The sequence below is a fragment of the Micrasema longulum genome, unplaced genomic scaffold (assembly GCF_059751315.1).
Source record: "Micrasema longulum isolate JH-2025_06_02 unplaced genomic scaffold, ASM5975131v1 h1tg000637l, whole genome shotgun sequence".
Classification (NCBI taxonomy): domain Eukaryota; kingdom Metazoa; phylum Arthropoda; class Insecta; order Trichoptera; family Brachycentridae; genus Micrasema; species Micrasema longulum.
In genome coordinates, this window is record NW_028277833.1 from 62,161 (window position 1) to 86,579 (window position 24,419).

General features: G+C 35.0%; 2 protein-coding genes across 2 annotated transcripts in view; one reads left to right on the forward strand and one right to left on the reverse strand.

The window, feature by feature from the left end:
• Window positions 1-24,419, reverse strand: part of LOC148279970 (uncharacterized) — a 60,819-nt gene that overhangs the window by 5,477 nt on the left and 30,923 nt on the right. The gene's annotated exons all lie outside the window — the stretch shown is intronic.
• On the forward strand, window positions 791-23,431 carry msi (RNA-binding protein musashi). Its single transcript, XM_088229124.1, has 4 exons — window positions 791-795; window positions 1,110-1,369; window positions 2,202-2,464; window positions 16,694-23,431. Exons 1-4 carry the CDS (start codon window positions 791-793, stop codon window positions 17,402-17,404), a joined length of 1,239 nt encoding a protein of 412 aa, XP_088085250.1. The 3' UTR covers window positions 17,405-23,431.

Here is a 24,419-nt window from a genome sequence, read left to right on the forward strand (position 1 = left end):
TACAGTTCCCAAAATATTTCCAATAAAAATGAGAACTGGCGTAGAATTTTGTACATTAATTCATTTTCTAATAATCTAGCGCAAATTTTACCTAACAATATAAGGCCAGCTTTTTATACTAATAATAACATAGCTAAAATATTAACAAATTGTAAAGATAATAATGATCAATTAAATCGTTCGAAAAATTAAATTGTTTAAATTGCCTAAATTTCTATATTGGAAAAACTTCACGTAAATTTAAAGTAATAATCAAAGAACATATAAGATGTCTGAGTAATAATAATTTTTCAGAATTCGCAAATAATCTTATATCCGAAAACCATGAATTTAATCAAGAAACGTGTGTAGAAATTTTGCATGTCAATAAAAATGGTTTTCGTTTAGATAATTTAGAACGATTAGAAATTAGTAAAGCCATTAATCAAAAACTTCAAATAATAAATAATCAATTAAATTTAACTTCGAGTCCTCTTTTAAAACTATTCCCGTTATGATTTATTTTATCTCCTTTCTCTCTCTTTTTTTCAATTTTCTGTCTCTTTCATACAATATTTTATTACATAAATAGCAACGCGTGTAAAAAAAAATTAGGTGGTTTATACAAATTTATAAACAAATATATGTAAAAGGTCATACCACAAAGTGAAAAATATTTTTGATAACAATAATATATTTATTTTTTCTCAAAATTACTCTCATAGCATTCTGCAGAATAGTAAGTTTATTTTTTTCCCCTTCAGTTGCCAAAAACAAAATACTAGTACAATAATTTATATGAGGCACAAAAATGGAGTTATAAATCATCCTGCACGAATCTGCATCTATATCTTTTATACAGTTGTCTATGTTTAGATTAAACAGCCATGGTGACATTACACATTCCTGTGTGTAGTAAAGGAATTATTTGAAAACTGTTGGTATTTTTAGTGTTTTTTTTTCTTAATATTTTTTATTTTGTATGACTGTATGTTTTATAATTAAAATTAAATTTAAAAAATACTCGCATCGTGAAATGAAATGTCTTATATGAATATCGATTTGTCTAAACTAATGCCACTGCACAATTTTGAACAATGATCAATAACCGAATGTCTCTCTCCTCGCAGCGGGGGCGCGGGCGGCGCGGTGGGCGCCCTGGACGCCGGCGGCGGCCTGCTGCTGGAGCACCACGCGCATCACGCGCACCACGCGCACCACGCGCACGCCGAGCACCACCACCACCTGCAGCCGGCGCTCGTGCCCGTCATGGGCGGCGCGGCGGCCGCGGCGGCGGCGGCGCAGGCGGCCGCGCAGGCCGCGCAGGCGGCTCAGGCGGCGCAGGCGGCGCAGGCGGCGGCCAGCGCGCACGCGCAGGCTCAGGCCAACGGTACTTTTAAATTATGTTTTTTTACTATACACGCTTACTGCCTTTTATAGAATGCAGCGCATTTTGAAAATTAAACACGTCGGTATTATTTTTAAGGCGAATTTCACGGAACAGTGTAACTAATTCGTTTCGTATCAGAGGGAACGAAAGCGATGTACAAATATACAGGGTGTTCTTTAAACCCTGTCACATCCGAAACCACGATGGTCAGTATGAGAAAGAAGACATGTTGGCACATTAAAATATTTTTTTAGAACGACTAAAATCTTTGAAAATAAAATATAGAAAAAAACAAATGGTTGCTTACTTCTGCAGGGGAGAAGCGAGGGGGGCGCGGCCGTGCGGTTCATTTGTGTTTTTTTCTAAATTTCATTTTTTAAGATTTTAGTCGTTCTAAAAAAATATTTTAATGTGCCAATATGTCTTCTTGCTCATACTGATCATCGTGGTTTCGAATGTGACAGGGTTTAAAGAAAACCCTGTATAAGTGAGATGGATATATAAGGGTATTAGAAGAAAGCTTAGAATTCTCCATTAAATGAGTTATTGAAGAAGATATTTGCGAACAACTTTGAAAAAAAAATTGTTTGATTTGTAATTATGATTCACCAACTCAATGGAGAATGTGTCAAATAGTATAGTTTGCTGTGTCAAATAGTATATTGAAATTTCTTCTTGCGAGACGGTTTTGAATTGCGCTATTGTATAGTTTATTTTGGCATCAATAACTAATTTTCCGTTTTTGGTGGAGATGTCTAAGTTTGCTTCTAATATCCACATGTTTAGTTCTAGATATTTTCGTTGTAGTTTTTTATTTTTTATTGTTCCCTAGGGGGTAGTCACTCCGGCTCTTCGGGGCGCTCCACGCCCAGCGGCGCGGCGGGCGGCGCCGCCCAGCCGGGGGGCGCTCCGGCCGCCGGGCTGCCCGCGGCCGCGGCCGCCGGCGGGCCCAACTCGGCGTCCGCCGACCCCGCCCCCGGCAAGCTGTTCGTGGGCGGGCTCTCCTGGCAGACCTCGAGCGAGAAGCTTCGCGAGTACTTCGGCATGTTCGGCAGCGTAACGGATGTCCTGATCATGAAGGATCCTGTCACCCAGGTACTTTGACGACATTCGCACCACTGACGTATGATAAATAGACACGTTATTCGTATCCTAGCGTATTTCAATAGTAGTAATGCTACGCAGGTCTGCCGATGAATAAAACTAGCAGGAAAGTCAGCCATCACAAATACGGAACTGATTGAAAGTGTAAATATTACATTTGTAGGAGTTTTTATGGTTATTGTGGGGTGTGAATCTTCTACTCTAGTCGGAGACATACAGAAGAAACGATGTAGATGGTCCAAGGTGTATTTATTGCATGGCGAATAAATAATTGATTGAATTTTGTCGCGCGAGTGATGATGTGAACCGACTGCACTTGGGCTACATGCTGGAACTGAGTGACTGCGTTGGGCTGACTGGGCGTTACCACGCCCAGTGGTCTCTTCATGTTCTTCGGGTCTCCGTGGCGGTAATGAAGTTAATGTACTGCAGGACGTTGCTCTTATGCAATCGCGCGTTTTATGTGCGATACTGTCAGCCTTGCAAAATACAATGTACTGTATCCAATAGAAAACGCTGAGTTTCTTCTTGCAGTCGTTGCTTTACATTTCAGGTGAAATCGCACGTCTGTGTGTTATCAACCTTTGATCCCCACAAATGGAATTTAATGCAACAGTATAAATCAATATTCTCGTGACTCGTTTGAATTTTGTCAGCAAAGCTCACTATTGTGATCTTCTTCAGTCTTCATCTCTACACTTCTGAATATAGGCCTCTTCCACACCGTTCCATCCTTTCTTGTCATTTGCTTTTTGTAGCCATCGCTTTCCCAATACAGCGGCTATATTGTCAGCCTATCTCCTTTGAGGTCTTCCGACACCTCTTATTCTCCCAAGGTCTCCACTTCAGAACTTTAGGAGTCTATCTTGTGACATCCTGCCTTGCATACATACCCTGCCCATTGCCACATCAACTTTGCTACACGATCCATGATATCCACCATTTAGGTTCTACACCTAATTTTATCTTGGTATTCTATCTCTTAGGCTTATACCAAGCGTAGGCCTCTCCATGGATCAATGGATCTGACACAATAGGTAATTGTCATTATTATTCTAAAGACATCGGACATCGCATGTCCCACACGTACAAGGTTGGTAGGTAGGTAGGTACTAAAACGACTAATCAGTAAAAAGAGTCAACTCATCTGAAAAAGTAATAAACTGCGAATCAGCTAATTAAAGCTAATACTGAAAGATATCGTATCAATTTATTATGGGCAGCAGGCCCTACATTGAACAGAACAATTATAATGTAGATGATTCGCCTGCAGTCAGTATTAACCGCCACAGTGAGACTTAGTTTTGAAATCTCTAGGTTCAGTGATACCACTACATCACTTTGCGAATTATACTGATGTTTTCCACAGAGGGTGGAATACAAACTTCGACCGGAACTCCGCTCCGGAATATCTAAAGTTATGTTATTATCGAAAGCATTTTATCATCACACGCGCTTGCATTATTATTCGTAGCGTCACGCCTGATCACGGCAAAAATCCGTTAGAATTAAGACAAGGATGGGAACTGCCCACGAATCGGATTGCCATCTATTACGCGCTTGTAACGTGTCTATTTAATTATACGTCACTGATTTGATCTCTAATTATACGCCATCCATATCCTTTCGTATCCTTTTCCCAAATAGAAAACCTCCTTCCAAGATCTCTTCTCATCATTATCCCCTTGTTCTGGTTGCTGGTGCATAGGAACTAACTATACTGGAAAACTAAACGCGTTAGTTATATGTCACATAGAAATAAGGTGATCAGTCTTGGGGTTAGTTAAACCACCTTAAAAAAAACCACTAGGTTTCATTTTTTAAATTTATTTTTTTAACATGCGTATTTTTTGGTTAGGCTGGAGTCCGCCAATGAACCAAGTATATGCCTTTGTTTTTACATTGTGTGTAGATAGTTATCAAAAATATATATTATGATTAATATTTCACTTTGGCCCTGCCAAAAATCGAACCCGGGACCTCTGGAATAGTAGGAGGATGCCCCAACCCCTGCACAACGAAGCGGACTTATCTCCATTCAAAGGAAATCGAGTCGATTGCCTGCCATTCTCGAGGTCCTGGGTTCGATTCCTAACAGAATGGACGTGAAATGTTGGTAATATTTAATTGTTTTTGGACTGGCGCCTAAAGCGCAATCGCGTAATGCGATCAGTTTCCCTTCATGTAACAGATTTTACTAAAGAACTACGCTAATTTGGTTCACTAATGCAGTGCCCTATGCACCACTGGATGTGGAAAGCGGGGTGAATCTTCAAACAACGAGTTCGACTATCAGATGGCAAATGTGGACATCGTAAGACTTTATCAAAATATTGGCATAGTAAATATGGTTCGCAGTCCACCAATGTTTTGGTAATATTTGTATCAATTTAATCATCTTTTCCTTCCTCGGACCGGCATTTCGGCTTTTATTCCCTTCTTCTGCCATCGTATCACCCCATCTTCCCTTCCCTCTTTAGTTGATTTGGAGTTGTGAAGAATGTGATAGTTTCTCAATTTAGCTGTGTTTAAGGGTTCAGTTGATTTTGGGAACGGATCGCGACGCAGTTTGTTGTACGGATAATGTTACAAGTTTCTGCGCGAGCCAACGAGGACCGGACACAAGGCAAGGTTCACAATATAATTACGTAACTCTTAGTCACTCGTAGGTATGTTTGGTTAACCTTAGACTATTCGGGTGTAACAAAATCCCTGGGTACATTAAAACATTACAAACTTTGTAACCTAAGTTACGAAACTATTAACATAGAGTACAAATGCAGATAAACCACCTTTTCATGTATATTTTAGATGTGCAATGCTCTGTATTTTTATTTAATTATCACTGGTCGACAATGATTTTGTTACATGGACTATTCTAGCTGATTCTTATCTAATTTTGCCTGCTGAATCCGAAATTTGTCTGTCAGCGTGTCTAGCCTCTGATGTCATTTTTTATCATTAGTAAAGTGAATACCTTATACTTTATTATTACTGTACTAGTATCACACTTTAACCTGATTTTTTTTTTCACATATAAGCATCCTTCTAAACATTTTTTTTAATTCCCGCCAAACTGCAAAAGCAGTTTTTTTGCAGGGATTTCTCTCTTTAAACATTTTGGTAACACAATATAATAATGTTAACATAAAAATATTTAAAAATCTTAAATATATCAATAAAATAAAAGTTTAAAAAAATGAAATACAAGTAAATCAAGTCTCTTTTGATACCGAAATATATAAAAAATAATAAAGAAACAAGTGTTTGAAAAAAAGTTTTTTGACACTGTTTTAAATCATTTTTTTTACACACTAAACTTAGAATTTAAGAAAAAGATTTTTAAAACCAATTTTACTTTGTTTTTATTTACATCACTATTCTTTATTTTGTGAACCACTCAAACTAGGTAAAATAAGTATCAATGAGGAACTTCAGCCCTACGGGAAATTGGATACAATAAATGTTTTTTCGCGCGCTGTAAAAAATGGAGCATTAAATTGTACAGCGAAGTTACCTTAAAACGAACGAAAAATTAAAAAAAATATTTTAATAAGAACTAACTGCTTTGAATGACGTCACTGGTTCATATAAATCAACCAATGCTAAGAGAGTTATGGCAAAACTGATAGAGAATAAGCGGAAGAAAATCTCTGACGTCACACGCGGAGCTATTTTAGAAACACAAAACTTTCGAAAAATCATAGCGCGATAATACGATATATATATTTTTTTAAAATTTGTCTTAGTTTAATAGTCTAATTAACAAATAAAAAACCACTGAACTTCCTCATTTCAATGTTACTATGCCACGCAACCGTGTGAATAGTCCTGACAACTTTTGCAACGTGTGTGGTGAAGTTACTATCGACCCTAAAAAAAAATTTTAACCCGAGGATAAGGTTTAAGCTTCACATGTCTTCTCTTTACCTTGTGTTGGGAGATTTCACATGTTTGCGAACTACTGCTGGGACCTTGAAAGAGACTAGAACCCCTAAAATTCATTAATAAATTAGGCACTGATATTATTGTAGACGAAGAACTAAAACTTGAAAAATTTTTACTAAACATGGACACAGTTAGGAATTCAGATCTGCTTAGGAATCTTATTGAAAATTGGAGTAATTGTATAATGAAGTGTTCTTTGGCCATACTTGTTTACAAACCTCTGTGCTGACGAGCCTTCACGTTGTGCTAGCCTTGTATTGTGTGAATGTAAATACCTTTTCTGGTAGTTACTATCAAATCGATATCTAAATAGTAACAAATTAGAGCCATAGAATAGCATTTACGGACTGGCACCCTTGCTTTTTAAAAAGTTCGCGTACCTCTTCCTTATCAATTGTAGCTGATCTGTTAATTGATTTAAGAGCCGAGTTTTGTAAAGATTGATTTTTTTTAATGTTGGTTTTACAAGAAAGGCCCCAACTGGTAATACCGTACCTAATAATCGATTCAGCTAATGATTGATAAATAAGTCTTAATGTTTTTATTGATACAAAATATATGTTTTTTTCTATCCGTAAGTTAGGGTTTATAAATAAATTTCAATTAATAACCAAAGTAAAAATGGGAATACAAATTTGTTAATAAATTGTGTACCTTCAACATTCCTTGAAAAAACTTATTGGTAAAATTTCTTCAACCTTACGCGTGCTGTAAAAAATTGGAAAGCAGACTCGGAATAAGCAGGAAAAATTATATCAGAATCACCTCATTTAGTCCATGTAATGTAACATAAAAATGTTTAATTTTGTCGATCAGTATTATTATTTGAACTATTGTGGGAATATAATTTTTATAACTTGGTTGTGTGTATATATTTATTATATCTACATACTTTTCTTGAATCCTTATGTTAACAAATTAATTTCATCCCTGCAGTACTTGTATGGTAACTTTTGTATCAATACGTTTCATGCCTATTTTTTTACCATAGCTCTGTGACTAAGTCTAGACTTGTATACTTTATTTCAATTTAAATCATGGTGTCTTCATAGTGTAAAATACAGGAAAACCTTGATGTAATTAATACTAATCTAGCCGTAACATTATCGAGTTGGTGCGAATCGGCCAGTTGCACCGAAAAAAGTCGGAAGTCAAATGATGGTCGCGTTTTCGTCAAAATTAACAAAATACGAATTCTAGTATGTCCAAATGATCTAAATTTGTCGCGACAGAGTGGGAAAACATTGTTGAGAAGGGACGTGTAAGTCTAGGCATTTACAGGCCTTATGACCCCTCGAAACATTGTAGGATTAAATAAACAGTATTTACGAAATAAATTATACTATGCAAATTTACAAAGAAGAAAAAAATAGCTGATTTGAGATGAACAAGTCAATCAGATACCAAAATGATATCAAAATTCCTAAATTCCACGCTATTCATTGGGAATTTTTTTTTTTTTTTTAATGGTGTAAAAAATTATAAAAATCTCCTCAACTAACTAAAAAACAACTGTCTGAATTCAAACCGTGTCTGTTGGATTTGTTCCAATGTTTCGGCTACCATTGCAGGAGCCATCTTCAGGGTAAACTGAGTGTTTTGTAGAAAAAAGTATGTGTTTAAGTACTAGTAATTTGTACCGTGTCGCAGTCGGCAAATTACACAGACACGGTATCACCCAAAAGATAAACAAATTAAAAACATGTATTATTGTATTTAACTAAATGAATTGAAGGTGACGCCCGGAAAAATTGTTTCCGGGCGTCGCCTAGTAGGTGAATTGGTTCAGCCGGATGAATCTCATCCGCATGATAAATGTTTCAGCTCTTTTACTTCACGAAAGTCAACAGATGGAAGGGTCGAGGAAGTGTGGATGTTTAAACATGGGCAGAACGTTGAATGTTACACAGTGTGTAAAGTGTAAAATACTGGTCATAAGCCCTGTGGATGGATGGAAAATGCCCGAGTTGATTCTAGATACATTAGATTAATATAATTCATTTATGACAACGCTACTATGGATGCGAGGATTAATGAGGACACAAAAACTGATAAAATAAAAATGGAGAAGGGTGTCAGACAAGGTGACACAATACCGCCAAAGCTCTTTACGCTAGCCTTAGAGGATGTATTTAAAATCCTTAATTGGGAAAATAAGGGTGTAAAGATCGATGGCATGTACCTGAGTCACCCCAGATTCGCAGATGATATAGTCATAAGTAAAGACATGGGATGAACTAGAAGAAATGATTATGGAACTACATGAGGCTTCAAAAAGGATTGGCTTGGAAATGAATATTCATAAAACAAAGATTATGAGTCCCAACAGGTCGAGACATTTTCATTAACAATAATAAAATCGAAGTGGTCGATGAATACATATATCTAGGACGCAAAGTCAAACTTGGTAAAGATAACCAAATAGCGGAGTTACCAAGAAGAATAGGGCTAAGTTGGGCTGCTTTCGGCAAACTCAAAAATATTTTTGAAAACAAAGAAGTCCCTATATGCTTGAAAAGACAAGAATATGAATCGTGCATATTGCCGGTGACAACATACGGACTAGAAACCATGTCTATAACTCAAAAAAGTAGCCAGAAATTAAAATGCACCCAACGATCCATGGAAAGACAGACGCTCGGTGTATGTCTAAGAGACAGAGTAAGAAATGAGGAAATAAGACGCCGAACCGGAGTCGTGGATATCATGGATCGTGCAGCGAAATCGAAATGGCAGCGGGCAGGACACTCGGCGAGACAAAATGATGGCAGGTGGACACCCAGAATAATAAAGTGGAGACCGCGGGCAAACAAAAGAAGTGTTGGAAGGCCACAGAAAAGATGGGTCGACGACATTGCCTCTATTGCCGGTAAAACGTGGATTATGAAAGCGGGTGATAGGAAGGAACAGCCAAATGTGAACCAAGTGTTTTTTACAGTTATTTACTAGGAAAAAGACAATGGATCCTGTTTACTGCACACCAAAATAAAACAGGGACGAGTTTGAGTTTGAGTATCGTCTATTGTCTTGTTAACCTTAATAATAAATTAAGGAAATGCTATCTTTGTTTAGTTTTTTAAATTTTACTTTTTGTGCTGTTACATGTTCACTTAATTGCCATACTTACTAGCTCTTTGCTCAATGTATTATTATTGCGTTTCTTAAAATATTTTTTTATCATTAACTTTTTAAAATCATTCTTATGTTGTTGTAATTTCATTTGTCGATGCGTTTTGAAGCTGCAAGACTTTTTGAGATGTTAGCTATCATATTATGTAAATGTTATCAACTATCAAATATCTAAATTTAGTAAATTGGGTCTAGAATTTCAATCGTCCACGCGCTCAGTAGCTGCGAGACTTGTTGTTATCTAAATTCTAATTTTATAAATTTGCTTTGTATTTCGTTTTTAAAATATCACTTAAACTCTAAACTTCATTGTCAAATAAAAAAAAAAAATGTAAATAGGGGCTAGATTTCTTATTGTCCATGCGCTCTGTAGCTGCAAGACGTCCTGTTATCTAGCTCATATATATCATAATTGGAGACGAGGAACTAGAATCCTAACCGTCCATGCGCTCTGTAGCTGCAAGACGTGTTGGGATGTTTATTTATTGTACAGCGCCCTTGAGGTGATTTTCACAAAAATGGCGCTGTATAAATTATCCAAACATTATTATTATTATTAAGGAATGGAGATGTTTGGAAGAGGAAGCCATCCACAGTGTACAGAATAAGGCTGAAGAAGAAGAATAGGAAGAAACCCTGTTAATGGCTAGACTTTCTATATCCCTTCTCAAAAATGTTTCCCCTGTCTGTCGCAACAAATTTAGATCTAAATACGGTTGTTTTGCTACTGATTTTTCACGCAACCTGTTCGGTCCATTTTGACGAAGGCCTAACAATCATTGAACTTTTTGTTCATGTATCTGTCTCTTAGTAACATTTGTACGTTGTTATCACCTATAATAAAATGATTAATCTTTAAGAAAATATTCTTTAGTTTAAATAATTTCGTTAATTTTTATCATTTATTTCATGCATAATATTAGCAGAATTATAATCGCCGCCATTGTTCTTAGAATTTGAATTAATTACCTATTGTCAAAAATATAAATCGTATTGAAAATATTAACTCTTGATTCCCATAGTTTTACCCCGGTTACACATATTGTAATTCATTAATTTAGACGGGTAATGTTAATTAGAACTTATTTAAATTATTACTCCTTGATTAATCTTAGCATTTAGAATCACCGGTAAAAATTTGTAACACGATATTTTTCGGATGACATTTTGTAACATTGATTAGAACCCAATCCAAGCTAAATTTATATTAAGTTAGTTTATATTAGATACAAGTTTAATAAAGCTTAGGTACGTTATATCACAAATGCAGAATTAATCCTAGGAGAACTGATATATATGTATTTTTCGTTTTAAATCACTAGTCAAAATAATATGCCAGATGTTTCAGAAAACGACTGTTCCTTTGTCGAAGCATTCAAATAAACTAAAACAAAATCTTAACAAAGTTGTTTCAGTTTTTAATTGCTAAAAACATGGCAAAACTATTGGCTTATGCTCGCAGCGCGGGCGAAAGAACTGCCCTTGATGAACGTCGGGAAGTTACTAGCTGGCGTCTGGGAGACGTACTAGAAACTTAGCTGTTCGCGCGCGTGACGCGTGAAATTGTCTCTCTCGCTCCCGAATATACCTGTTTTATCGAGAGTGAGACGTAAAGAGTGTGTGAGACAATTATATATTAGCATTAGTCTTTTACTGCGTAACATGCTATTGTATTGATGATTTATCTCCGATTTTTTATAAAATGCGTTTTTTGTTCCCAGTATGCATTTATTATTGAATAAAAAAATATTTACAACGGAGGAATCACGAACAATCTTAACCCATAATTTATTATATTTATGGAGATATTAAAGTTATTAGATGCCATGTATACTAGCTACACATCTGTCAACGTGTGCTTGAAATTTTTGAACAATTTTATCAAGATTTTGCTAACATATGTTTGTACATCGGTAGGTAACTTTAATGTTTGAACAATTTTATCAAGATTTCGCTAACATATGTTTGTACATCGGTAGGTAACTTTAATGTTTGAACAATTTTATCAAGATTTCGCTAACATATATTTGTACATCGGTAGGTAACTTTAATGTTTGAACAATTTTATCAAGATTTCGCTAACATATATTTGTACATCGGTAGGTAACTTTAATGTTTGAACAACTTTGTCAAGATTTTGTTTACAGATGTTAAAAGTCGATTCTTAAAATGTTTGAAGAAGTACGTCTAGATTGTAACATCAAATTCGTTCATTGGTAGGTAATTTTATTTTTTGACCAACTTTTTCATGATTTTGTTAACAGATGTTCACATCAGTGCTTGAAATGTTTTAATAATTTTAAGATGTATAGTACATCGGTGGTTTTAATTTTAAAACAGATTTTGTTAACTTATTTATTTATATGTCATTAGTAGGTCAATTAAACGTCAGAACAACTTTGTTAAGATGTTAAACATTTATGTACATTGGTGATTTTAATGTTTCAACAAATTTTACATGATTTTGTTTTTTTTTTTTTTTTAATTTTGTTTACTTTATTAACGTCAATTCTTGACATGTTTGAACTAGTATGTCACCGCCGGATGTACCTAATGTAATGAATTTATTTAGATTATTGTACAAATAAAATTTGAACACCTAGTTATACCTTAACTAATAAACAATACACCTATAGGTATACAAAAATAATTTTAAAAACACAACATTTTTATAAAACGATTAAATCAGCCACTCGAGGGTGGCTAGGCTGTTCATTAAATGCAGGCATTCAATCGAATGACTAACGGACTTTCAATTTATTTTGTTACACGAAGTTAGGATACGTTGGATTTGGTTAAGTTTGATGGTAAAAAAAATGTTTAATTGAGTAAAAAAAATATTTAAATGTTATTTGTGTTTTTTTTCTTTTTATATACTTTTTTTGGCTTGTATACATAATTTCAATTTTTTCAACGTTTTTGATAAAAAAAAATTAACCTGTATTGGGTGTGCGCATATTTTGTTAATTAAAAAAAATGATTTTATTTTGTACTAGTTCAGTATGTATATATACATACATGTAATTTTTAAACTTTTTCAATTTTCTTTCCCAGATTGCATAATGTAAACATTATTTTGAATTTATTTCCATTCCTAGTATTCTGTTTATTTTGTTATTTTCAAGTATTTTTCATACCCTTTTTAATTTGTAGTATATCATAATTTTAATTTTTCTGCTTTTGTAAATAATATTATAGTTTAAAATTTAAAAACGTCTCTAAAAAAAATATTATCTGTATGTCCCTAAATGAGTTTTTTAAAATAAAACTCCTTGGGAATATTGTATATAATTATGTATAATATGTTTTCAATATAATAAAAAAATAAAAAAAAAACATAACCCATCCTAACTTTTACCTGGCGGCTTTTAGTGACGTTTCCAAATGGCGAGCTTTCAATCAGCCAACGCGTTGAACGCTGGCTCATCTTAATTCAGTCAACGAACGGCCTAGCCATTCAATTGAATGCCGGCATTTAATGAACAGCCTAGCTGCCCAAATGAGTGTCTGATTTGGCTATTTCGCGGCGACAAATGTATGAATATTTTATTTACGTGTAATTTTCATGTTTTTAAACAGCTTTGTCAACATTTTGTCAACACATGCGTACACTGATTTTAATAAATCTAGTCATAGATTAAGTAGTTTACTTAAAATCTCTTATTGTAAATCTAGACCCAGGCAGATACTTATTTTTCATAACCTTAAAACTGTTAGCTCTGAATTTGTTTCGATTTTATTTTTTGTTGAAATTGTAAATATAAAAAAACAGGCTTTTAATAGCTTATTTTTTTAATGATTAGCAAATACTTTTTTATTATTTTCTCATTTTTATTGACAGAAAAATTGTGTTCTATTAGCATATATTTTTTTAAAATATCTATCTTATTCTTTCAGTAGCCTTTATTAAAATTTAAAATAAAATATAAACCCACACACAGGTCATGTCTTTGTGGGTTTTTTTGTGTTTATGTAATAGCGTATTTTGTATTAGAAAAAAAAATTATAAATTTAAAAAACGGTGCTTATATCTTTGAAAAATTTTGTTAAGATTTTGCTCTAGTTTATTTGTACGCCTCGACAAAGGATCGGTCGCGTTCCAAAACATATCGACGTCTTGTGTTAAATTAGTCGATATAAAAAAATGAAGCAAGTAGGTAATTGTAGCGTTTTAAATATTAATATTATAACTAATTATACACACGTCGAATAGAAATTAAAATAATGCTTACATAACAACAAAATTGTAAACTGTTTTTCAAATAATTTAACATGATCAATTTAGAATGTAAACCCTATTTTATTATAGATTATCGTAAATATTGAGAAAAATACATTATTTGAAAAACATTCACGAGAAAGTAATTCGAAGTCTGTTAATATTGAGATAGTGGCCTGTTATTGGCTGGATTTTAGTGACTGCTTTACGCACTGTGCAACATTCACATTCTATCTATCTTTGAACAGCAGTTTTTTATTTAATTTCGTCGACATGTCAATTTTTGTCAAGTTTGAGCGTTTGCTGATGTGGGTGAAATAATAATAATCATAGTTTATTAACAAAAATAACAATTACTTTATCTACTACGTACACACTTAGGTAATAGATTTCTCTGGATCATGTCTATCGTCCTTAAAATATAGCTTGATTAGAATGACAGCTGTCAAACTAATTTCATTAGTGATGGGAAATTACTGATCACTGATCAAATCGATTTTATCAGTTATTTCATGCAATCATGAAACTCTGTTTCCGAAAATTGATAAAAAAAACGCAAAAACAAGCCTATCACAATGTTTTTAACATTATTGTTCGCCAAAAAATTAGACATTTATACTTTTTATACATTTATACAACATCAAACGAATAATTTTTTTATTCGGTCAATTTACATTGATCAAATTGTTCCATCTCTAACGTTTTTGCAAAATGATGTAACTTTGTAATAACGTCGTTAATAATTAGGTTTTTTTTTAGTTTTAAAGCTGATTTTATATATTAATATTGATTTATGTTTCAAGCATTGTATTAAAAAAATAAATTAACACGCCAGATACAAATGATTTTTCGTGTGTCAATATAAATAACTCCTTTGACGTTATTACAAAGTTATGTCGTCACTTTTTCTGACTAAAGTAAACCTTATTATTAACGACGTTTTTACAAGGTTACATCATTTTGCAAAAACGTTAAAGATGGGACAAATTGATCTAATAAAAAAATAATTCATTTGATGTTGTTCATGAAAAAAGTATAAATGTCTTATTTTTTGGTGAATAATTGTGTTAAACACACTATAATAGGCTTGTTTTTGCGTTTTTATATCAATTTCTGGAAACAGAGTTTCATGTTTGCATTAAAAAATTGATAAAATCTATTTAAACGGTACATGATCAGTGATCAGTAATTTCCCATCACTAGTGACATTTGTTTGACATCTGTCTTTTTAATCAAGCTATATTTTAAGGACCGTAGGGGGTTAAATCCAGTCCTTGTCTACAAAAATTAGGACAAAACAAAAAACATTTTTAAAGTTGTTTTAAATTATATTTATGGATGTAATCACCCCTCTGGCCCACGGCACGTTCCTGGATGTCAGTGTATTATTTATTTTATACATAATTGTATATACTTTCACATCAATCGTCGAGTCACATCGAAATATTATAGGTGTGAAAATTAAAAAATATATGAAAAAAGATTTTAAAATATATCTACATGTATAGAATGAAAAAGGACTTTCATGAAATTAAAATTATATTCTGAAATACGAAACATATTCCGCAGCTTCCTGCCTAGTCCTATATTTATTTTATTATAATGAATAATCACAAAAATTTTGCTTTAAAAAAAAATCACTTTTAACCCGTCAGGCGTCAGTCAATCTCAAGTCGTAAGCTCTGCACAGACTTTTATGCTACCTTCTCAAAAATGTATTTCACGTAACACATGGGTCGTCTAATTCCAGAATGTGCTATCTCCCTGTTGCGGTCGTGAGGAAATAGCGGGTTTTGGAAATAGACGACTCGTATATCAACCAAACATTGAAACATAAAGATCGCACTTGTTTTATTTATGGAGTTTTTGAGTAGTTACAAATATATAACATAGGCTGTAACTAACTGATAATCCCTTAGCATTATTGTTGCTATAATAATTAAGTACAAAGTATTAATAACATTACAATAAGATATGTATTTTCAACGGAGATGAAGGTGTTGAGAATATGGAAGTCTGGCATCGTGATTTCACCATTCTGCCTACGGGTAGTCGACTTCCATATTCACGTATGGCATCTTAATATTTTCTGTACATGCTTGGTTTGAATATTACACTCCCATGCGTGCTGGCCCACTATAGAGAATGAAAGTACGGAGAAAACTAGCGGTATGGGATTGGTTTCCAAGATAGACAACGGCAATAATTTAACTCTCATTTTTTTATTAATCTCATTCAAACCACACGATTTTTATTAATATAGTATTGATGTCCAAAAAAAAAATTTATAACAATCTCACTATGAATTAATAACTGTTTGAAGTAAATGCACTATATATTTGGATAGAAACGCTACACCTTTTTTATATGGTTGTTAAATTCACAAGGCACCATTAAATTACATGGGGTTTTTTTTACTATATTTATTCTTTTTTTTTTTGTTTTTTCGTTCCGACGTAATATTTAAATTTAAATGGTTATTTTCTACAAGTTGCAAATACCTCACTGTAAAAAAATTGGGAATCAAGTTTTGTAAAGCGTGGTTCGAACCTCGGACCTCTGATTCGTGAGTCCGTGACACTAGCCAGGGGACCACTTCTCGGTTTATTATTATTATCATGTAAATTATAAAAAATGGCGCTGTATGAGTTATCCATAATACAGTAATAACTGGTCAAAGGTGTGCCTTGTGATATATAGTAATTTCGAGAAGATTAAAATTGAATGTGCCTAAAAACATCGTTAGCCGTGTAAGCTTCCCGATGTAATCGACATATTTCATAGCACAGTACGGCTCGATTAGAGATATATCTGGACCGGTCCCGTGTTCCGCGTCCACGTGACAGCGGACAGGGGTCGAGTACCGCGCGACGCACGCACCATCATGTCCCGGCCTAATGTCTGTCGTCGCTTGTGTCTTTCAGCGCAGCCGCGGCTTCGGCTTCATCACGTTCTCGGAGCCGCACAGCGTGGACAACGTGCTGAAGGTGCCCATCCACACCCTGGACGGGAAGAAGATCGACCCCAAGCACGCCACGCCCAAGAACCGGCCCAAGCAGGCCAACAAGACCAAGAAGATCTTCGTGGGCGGCGTCAGCCAGGACACGTCCAGCGAGGAGGTGAAGGCCTACTTCAACCAGTTCGGCAAGGTGGAGGAGACCGTCATGCTCATGGACCAGCAGACCAAGCGCCACCGCGGCTTCGGGTTCGTCACGTTCGAGAACGAGGACGTCGTGGACCGCGTGTGCGAGATCCACTTCCACACCATCAAGAACAAGAAGGTCGAGTGCAAGAAGGCGCAGCCCAAGGAGGCCGTGCAGGCCGGCGCCGGGCTGCTGGGCAAGCGCCTGGCCGCCGGCGGCGCCGCGCTCGGCGGCCGCCTGCCGCCGCCGCCGGCGCCCATGGCCGTGGCGCACGCGGCCGCCGCCGCCGCCGCCTACCCCAAGCTGCTGTACCCGGCGGCCGCGCTGGCCGCCTACCGCTACGCGCCCTACCCCGCGCCGCCGCCGGCCGCCGCGCCGCCCGCCGCGGCCGCGCCGCCCGCCTACCACCCGTACCAGCTGGCCGGCGTGGACATGTCCAGCTTCCAGGGCATCGACTGGGCGTCCATGTACGGCATGGGCATGTACGTCTAGGGCGTCGCATTACCGGCATTACCGGCTTTACCGGCGTTCCCGACCCCGCACTGCCGGCCGACGACAGTAAGTATCGCATTGTCACGGTGGGTCGCCGTCGCGCGGAGAATCGCTGCGTTTTTCCTTTTACGTTGTAGTGTCAACACGGACCATTGCTCACACTGATATAGATTTATTATTGTACGCGTCCCTTATATAGGACCTCTATTCCAATTTTTGTAGGATCTATCGAACGACCGACTTTAAACAAATAGTTTTCGACCAAACTTCTTCGCTATGATTTATCTCGGTGTCCCTAACAAAAGAAAACTCGGTTTTTTTATCCTCTTTGGTCGGATTGATCGTGTGGATTTGAGAAAAAAAAGCAATTTCGTATTAGGCTTGTGATATATTTCTCAATGGTTGACTATAATTATTGTAAATGTTTCAGTGTACTTAATAAATATGACATTAGTTTAGATCTATGATAACTTTTTAAAAAACGCAGTTGTCTGCGAAATACTATGATTTAAATACTCACGACAAAAAATTATCGACATTTCTCTCGATATGATTTAGTTCGTTCTTAGGTATGAAAAAAAAATATTTTTTTCAAACATTTTTTTACTGTTAAAAAAATGCCACACGAGTATTATTTTTTTAATCTCTCTTAATAATTATTGTGATCGCTATGATATTTTAAAAAAAAATGTAGAATTTAAAATACTTAAAACTCCTTTTACGTTTATAATTTTAACACTGTGCCATGCAAATGTAAAACCAAAACAATATTTGATTTAAAAAACACCTTTTATCGAGATCAGATTCGAAATTATTTGCGCTTTAATTTTTACGCAAGCTTTATCTAAAAAAAACGTCGCCCGCTTCGTGGTGTAGTGGCAGCGCGCATTGCTACCGATCCGGGTTCGATCCCCGGCGGCATATTCGTCGATGCCCGACGCATCATCCGTTCGGCATGTTTCGGAATTTAATTAGCTGCCGTACGCGTTATCCACCCCAGCAAGTAGCCGAGATACTGCAACGAAAACGAGGATGTTTATGTTGAGCGAAGTTAGCTGGCGCTACTCAGGGGTGATTTTTATAACGAGTCCGAAATATCGCGATAAGATAACGCCTCGAATATGCTTGACATGAAACATAATTTTAAATGCTTTTTTTTTACTAGTGTTTCGTAGCAACAAATGATCGCGATCGAAGAAAGCGCAGTGCCCTATGCACCAGTATTTTCGAAACTTTATCTCGATGAAAATATCAGAAACAGAAGCAATAATCTACCGATTGTATTTTAATAATTAAAAATTATATCATAATTATAAATGTGAATCTTGCAATAATTTCAGTATTAATGTATAATTGGATTTAACCCGTGTAATATTTTTAAGACCTACATTATAATGTTTAATCCCGTGTTTCGCTTCTCATTATATTTCGCGTACGTTCATAATATTAATTATTATATTAATAGTATTTTAATAATTTAATGATGCGCCGTCGTGGCCGAAACGGGGATCCGCGCCCTCGGGCGTGCGTGGCGCGAGAGTCGCGAATCCGCCTCCGAGAAAATGTTTTCGACGCGATGAACACGCGATGGGCACATGCGCATCATGGCGAAATCACGCTTCCGCGTGGAATCCGCTGTCTGAGCGAATCGAGCTTTCGTTCAATTCCCCCGGCTCGTGGTGCGGCGGTCAGCGCATTTTCCCGCCATGCAGGAGGTCTCGGGTTCGATTCCCGACATGGTCGACATGAAACATTTATTTAAAAAAGTGTTTCGTGGTGATCAGTGTCCAGAATCTTTTGAACGGTAAGTGTTGCAAAACGCAAAGAAAAAAAATTCTCGCCACGATGGTTTAAATAGTTTTTAAAAGTTCCTAAATGTTTAAAAAGAACATTAGTATTATTATTATGCTATCATAATTATTAAATTAACTATGTGATAATGCGGCTAACTTCACACTTAACTGTTTGAACTCAACGGTATTCTGAATGTGTATCCAAATCTCCGTAGACATGTTCCGGTTGCTTTCCATCAAGGACTTCATTAAGATTGATGCATATCATAACAGATTAAAAACATTTTTCAGTAGGGAATTTTGAAGCTAGGCATTTTCATGGCATTATAAATACCATTTAGCTGATTTACATAGCGCCATTTTTGGTCCCCTTAGGATGCGTCTTTTTTGTGAAATGTGTTTCGTCATCTGCACTGCAGAACGTACCTCAAAATCCGCATTCCCTACTGAAAAATATTCATCAATTCTGTTGTGGTATCTGTTTAATTTTTTTTAATGAACTAAGCAGCGCGCACGTAATTTTGTTTTTTTTTTTTTGTACAAAAAATACAGAAGACAAATTTGATAAAATTATTATTTAAAACAATTCTTGCCACAAAAATAACACCAGTAAAAAAAAATGCACTTTGGTGATATTTTTTGCCATTTCTTGTCATTTTTTTTTCCTCCACTCGAATAATTTTTAACTAATAGATATTTAAGTTATTTTTAAAAAATAAAATTGTTGGAAACTTCTCTTGAAATTGTTTGAAATAACAAATGATTGACGGAGAACTTCTTTGAATGGAAGTCTAGTCATTTTAAGGGCTTCCGCCCTGTCGTCGGCCGGTTTAAAGGACCATTCTGCTCGTGTTTGAATTTTAATATTTCTACATTTCCATTTGTTTCAAGAAGTTGAAAGTTAAAATTCCTTCCTTCATTAATGCGAGAGACGTTTACTTCTCAAAAAACAAAATAAAAAAAAATAAAAAAATGGAAGAATCAATGGGAAAATGGTGAATGTTTTACTATGCATTGAGTGATCACAAATCAGCCAATGACGGGTCCGTAAGCCTAAATGACTTTATATTTCTTTCTCGAAGAAGCTCTCAATCTGAGGTTTAAATCGTATAAGACATGGCGTTAAAAATATTTTGCTTTTTAAGTCTTATCTCATGCCGTAGACACGCACGTGGAACGAACGGATGATGAACAAATGGGTTTGAGAATGGTAAAAAAAACTTGACATGGTCGTGATCAATTCCATTATTTTCCCTAGCGCATACGCGGTGCATAGGACACTGTATTTGCATCTGTCTTAAACACCGTTTCAGCCGACTTGCCGCGGGGAACCCCCGGTGGGCCAAACACTCCAAATTCAAGCGCTGGTTCTGTTCAACATGCAGTGCTCGGGAGGACACGGGAAACGGGATCGCCCGATCGGGTGCATCGAATCTAGACCCAATTAACAGTGGGTCGTTTTCGCCGTTTGTTCGGTCACGTGGAACGAATGGATGAACGTTGTTAAGTCGGAAATCTTGCGTTTTCAACACCATGCCTTGTTGATTTAAATGGCTTAGAATAATTTCAGTACATTTGGGTTATATTTTTTTTGTAAATCGAGCTCTGACGAACAATAAATTGTATTAAATTAATTTATATTTTAATATTATAAATTTATTTCGTGCATTTTCTCCCACCAAAATTTACACCTGTATTATTTTATAACGTTTATTATGTAAGTTATTTTACTTAATTAAATTTTAATTAGTTTAATACTAGGCAGCCAATCTTTAGTTGTATAATTAAAAGAAGAGAAAAAAAAACGGTTTTAGACTTATTAAAAAAGATCTCATTCGCCCTAAAAATAATGTTTGAATTTGATGTAGGTTGAATATTTTTTTACTAATTTAAAAATTGTTTGGAACTTTATTTTTTCTTTATAATACTAACTCATGTTCGTATGACCCTGCTGAATTTTAAAGTTGTTTTTTTTTATTCGGAAAAATCATATTTTTTCGCCCGTGATTTTTAAGCGGAATGCAAATGTGTCTGTATCATTTCTCTTTGATTATTATTATTTCTTTAATCACTGAACTCGTACCGACACTTAGAGGGAGTGTACAGTGCCCGCAGGAAGCGAGTGTGGACAGCGCAGTATTGCGCGTACAGTTGGTGCAATCGAGAACGCGCTCCGGCCGAAAATTTTGGTGAGTTTTATTAGAAAAGCAAAAAAAAAATAAGCACAGTACGGTTGTCCAGATTTGTATTACTTTTTAGAGGTGTATATGTTTATTTTGGATTTCTAACTACTTATATATATTATACTCTTTTTTTCTCTGTAATTAATAAAGGTAGATTAAATTTAACTACAAAAATCTGATTAGAACTTAGAATCAAGTTCTTAGAAGCTACTCAGTATTATTTTGTTTAGCGAAAATATTTTAGTCTCAGATTTTAAGTACGGAAAAGATATTTAACAAACATTTTTTTAACGCCCTGAATATACTTCACCTTTAAAACACATAAAAAAATGTTTGGCATTATCTTTCTCCGCATTAGGAAAATAAATACCAATAAAATCGATGTGTATTTGTTTCGAGTATTCTAAATTTGAAAATAGTTTTCTTATGTAACTTGATTGATGGATAGGGTAGTTTGGGTGTAAGTCGAAAGTGAATAATTACCGTACCTGCTTTGAGAGACATGTGTTAAAATGTATAACACCTTTTTTACAATAAAGCCGCACATTTTATTTTGACTATTTTGTCGTATTCCAACTTGTAAGCTGTTCGTAGTTAGAAATGTCAGTAGTCTTGTTACATATATACATATATATAATATTACTAATTGCCAGCAATATTGTAACTCTTTCATTTTTATTCTCTTTAGAGTTCATACTTTCAGTAAGACGATTACGCTACCAGAAATTTTACATCAACTGACGTGATGAATTTACCACTGCCATTTATAGATTTTAAAATACTTTCAGCATGGATAGACGTAATACATAGATCATAGAACGCCGTAGAAATCAAGAAAGGTTAACTCGACCACAAATGGCCCAAAAGTTCTCCTTCGTCTAAAAGTTATTTCATTTCATTTTTCATTTGTTTAATATTGATTTTATGTTTTTAAATATTACCTTTAGCCACATTTGCATTTCGATTATTGATTTTCTGCTTTTTTTTAAAAAATAAAAAAAAATGTAACGATGTGTTAATACAAATAGTCGTGATGAAGAATCTCATTATTATTAGAACAAATATGGAAAAGCTCTCTTTTTTGCTGTAGTTTTAAAGTTGTTTTGAATTTTTGCCAGCCAAAAACAGTATCTGGTTGAAAATCTTCGATCCGTCTGTGACATAGATAGTGCGATTGAACTCTGTCCAAAAATTTTCTCCTCTATCCAAAATTGTCCCGTTTAACCAATCCAGTGAGTAGTTCTCGAATGCACGTTGCCTTGATTATATAAATCACCTTTGAACACAAATAGCTTTGTAGATCATTTTCAAATGTTTGTTTTTCCCTAACAATGTAACTTAAGCTTAAATTGGTATTAAAAGAATTAGAAATTGTTCGCATTATATGAAATTGTTGTAAGACAGAAATTTTCAATGTGTTTAGGAATTTAGGTGTTTCTTGCTATATAATAATATATTGAGTAATAATTGTGCATGTGAAAACTCCGCCTACTCGAGTTGAGGATCTCGCAACAGCTGATGTGTACATTTTCCGTATTGTAAAATTGTTTGAATTAACATTACGAAACTTAGATGTATCGCCCAGTAGAAACTTGATAATTGTAATATTATAGACTTAATTTGGTAGGGTTGTAAAGCGACATAAGTTGGTTCATTCATTTAGATGTATCACTTTTTTTCTTTACTTCGAGTTTTGTTCTCAAATGTTTTGTTCGATTTTCTTCTTTTATTTTACGCCAGCACTTGGGTCGATTGGATTATTCGTATTCTTAGCTATTGAATTTCTTGGGATCGGTGGAAGAAATTTAAAATGGCTGGCAGTGTTTATTTTCGTTTCTCTTTTTTTCTATTTCTCACTTTATTCCACTAGTGAAGCGAACTGCATTGAATAACAAAGCACCACTACTTTTCTGTTTTATATTTCTTTAGTTTATACTTTTGTGTGTGTATAATCGCTACTTGTAGTATTATCTTGTTTTCTTTTTCTGTGTATAAATAAATACAATGTTTGGCTGTAAACATCATATTATTAATAAATACATTAGAAGTAATTTGTGTTTTTACTTTCTTTGTTTCATAAACTAAATTTCGCATTCGCATTTAAATTTTGGTCTCTTTTACTACTTTATTGACAGAGATGGGAACGCACTTTTATTTACGATATCAGCGAATTTGCAAGAGGATTCAGTTTCTTTCTAAAATTTATTCTCTTAGTTTGTCACCAAAACAAACCTCATGGTGGGCGCTGTAGTGTTCAATCTAATGATTCAACCGTCAGACCAAAAAAAGACTTCCGGTAAAAATACTCAGTACCTAAAATTTGATGTTCGTAGTGTATGGGCAAGGATACCATTATTAAGGTAAAGTATATTCTAACGCATAAAAAAGCTCTTTGCGTACCAGGGGAGATCTTTTTTTTATGAACTGATTATTTAAAATTGCACTGTACAAATGGCGCCCAATGGCGCCCAACGTGGAGCCATAAAGTTGTAATTGTTATTGCTTTAAATACACGCGTGCTTTTTAACAAATCAAGAAAGAAAACACAATAATCTGATTATGTTATTTCTGATCCAGTTTAAATAAAAATTCTTTCTTGGTTGTTGAAATCAATTCTAGTATTTTTTTATTGTTTCGAAAGCCTTTACATAAATAGTTTTTTTGTATATATTATAATATCGAAGTATGGCCCTTTGGCTTAGTTTGATCAAAGTATTTGCTAGATTTGTAGTTCTAACACCTAAACTAGTTTTTTTAGCGAAGCAACAACTATTGAGTATTGTTTTGCCATATTAGTGTTGAACTTGTTGTATTTTATGAGAAAAGTATTGCTGAATGACTTTTTTGTGTTTTTAACCTCCCTACCCTTTGCCCTTCCTGATTTTCCTTCAATTTAGTAACTCGCACGAGAATCGAAGATTTTCCAGCAAGATGATCCTGTATCGACAAAATGGTAAAGAGTGTTTTTGGTCTATTATGATGTACAGCAGTTCTTTATAAAAAAAACCCTTGAAAGTCAGAAAAACCTCAACTTTACGA

Bases quoted from the DNA above. Each gene is read 5' to 3' on its own strand.
- msi (XM_088229124.1), top strand. The intron at 1,370-2,201 runs GTACTTTTAAAT...ATTGTTCCCTAG, and splicing joins CGCGCAGGCTCAGGCCAACG to GGGGTAGTCACTCCGGCTCT. The intron at 2,465-16,693 runs GTACTTTGACGA...TGTGTCTTTCAG, and splicing joins TGAAGGATCCTGTCACCCAG to CGCAGCCGCGGCTTCGGCTT.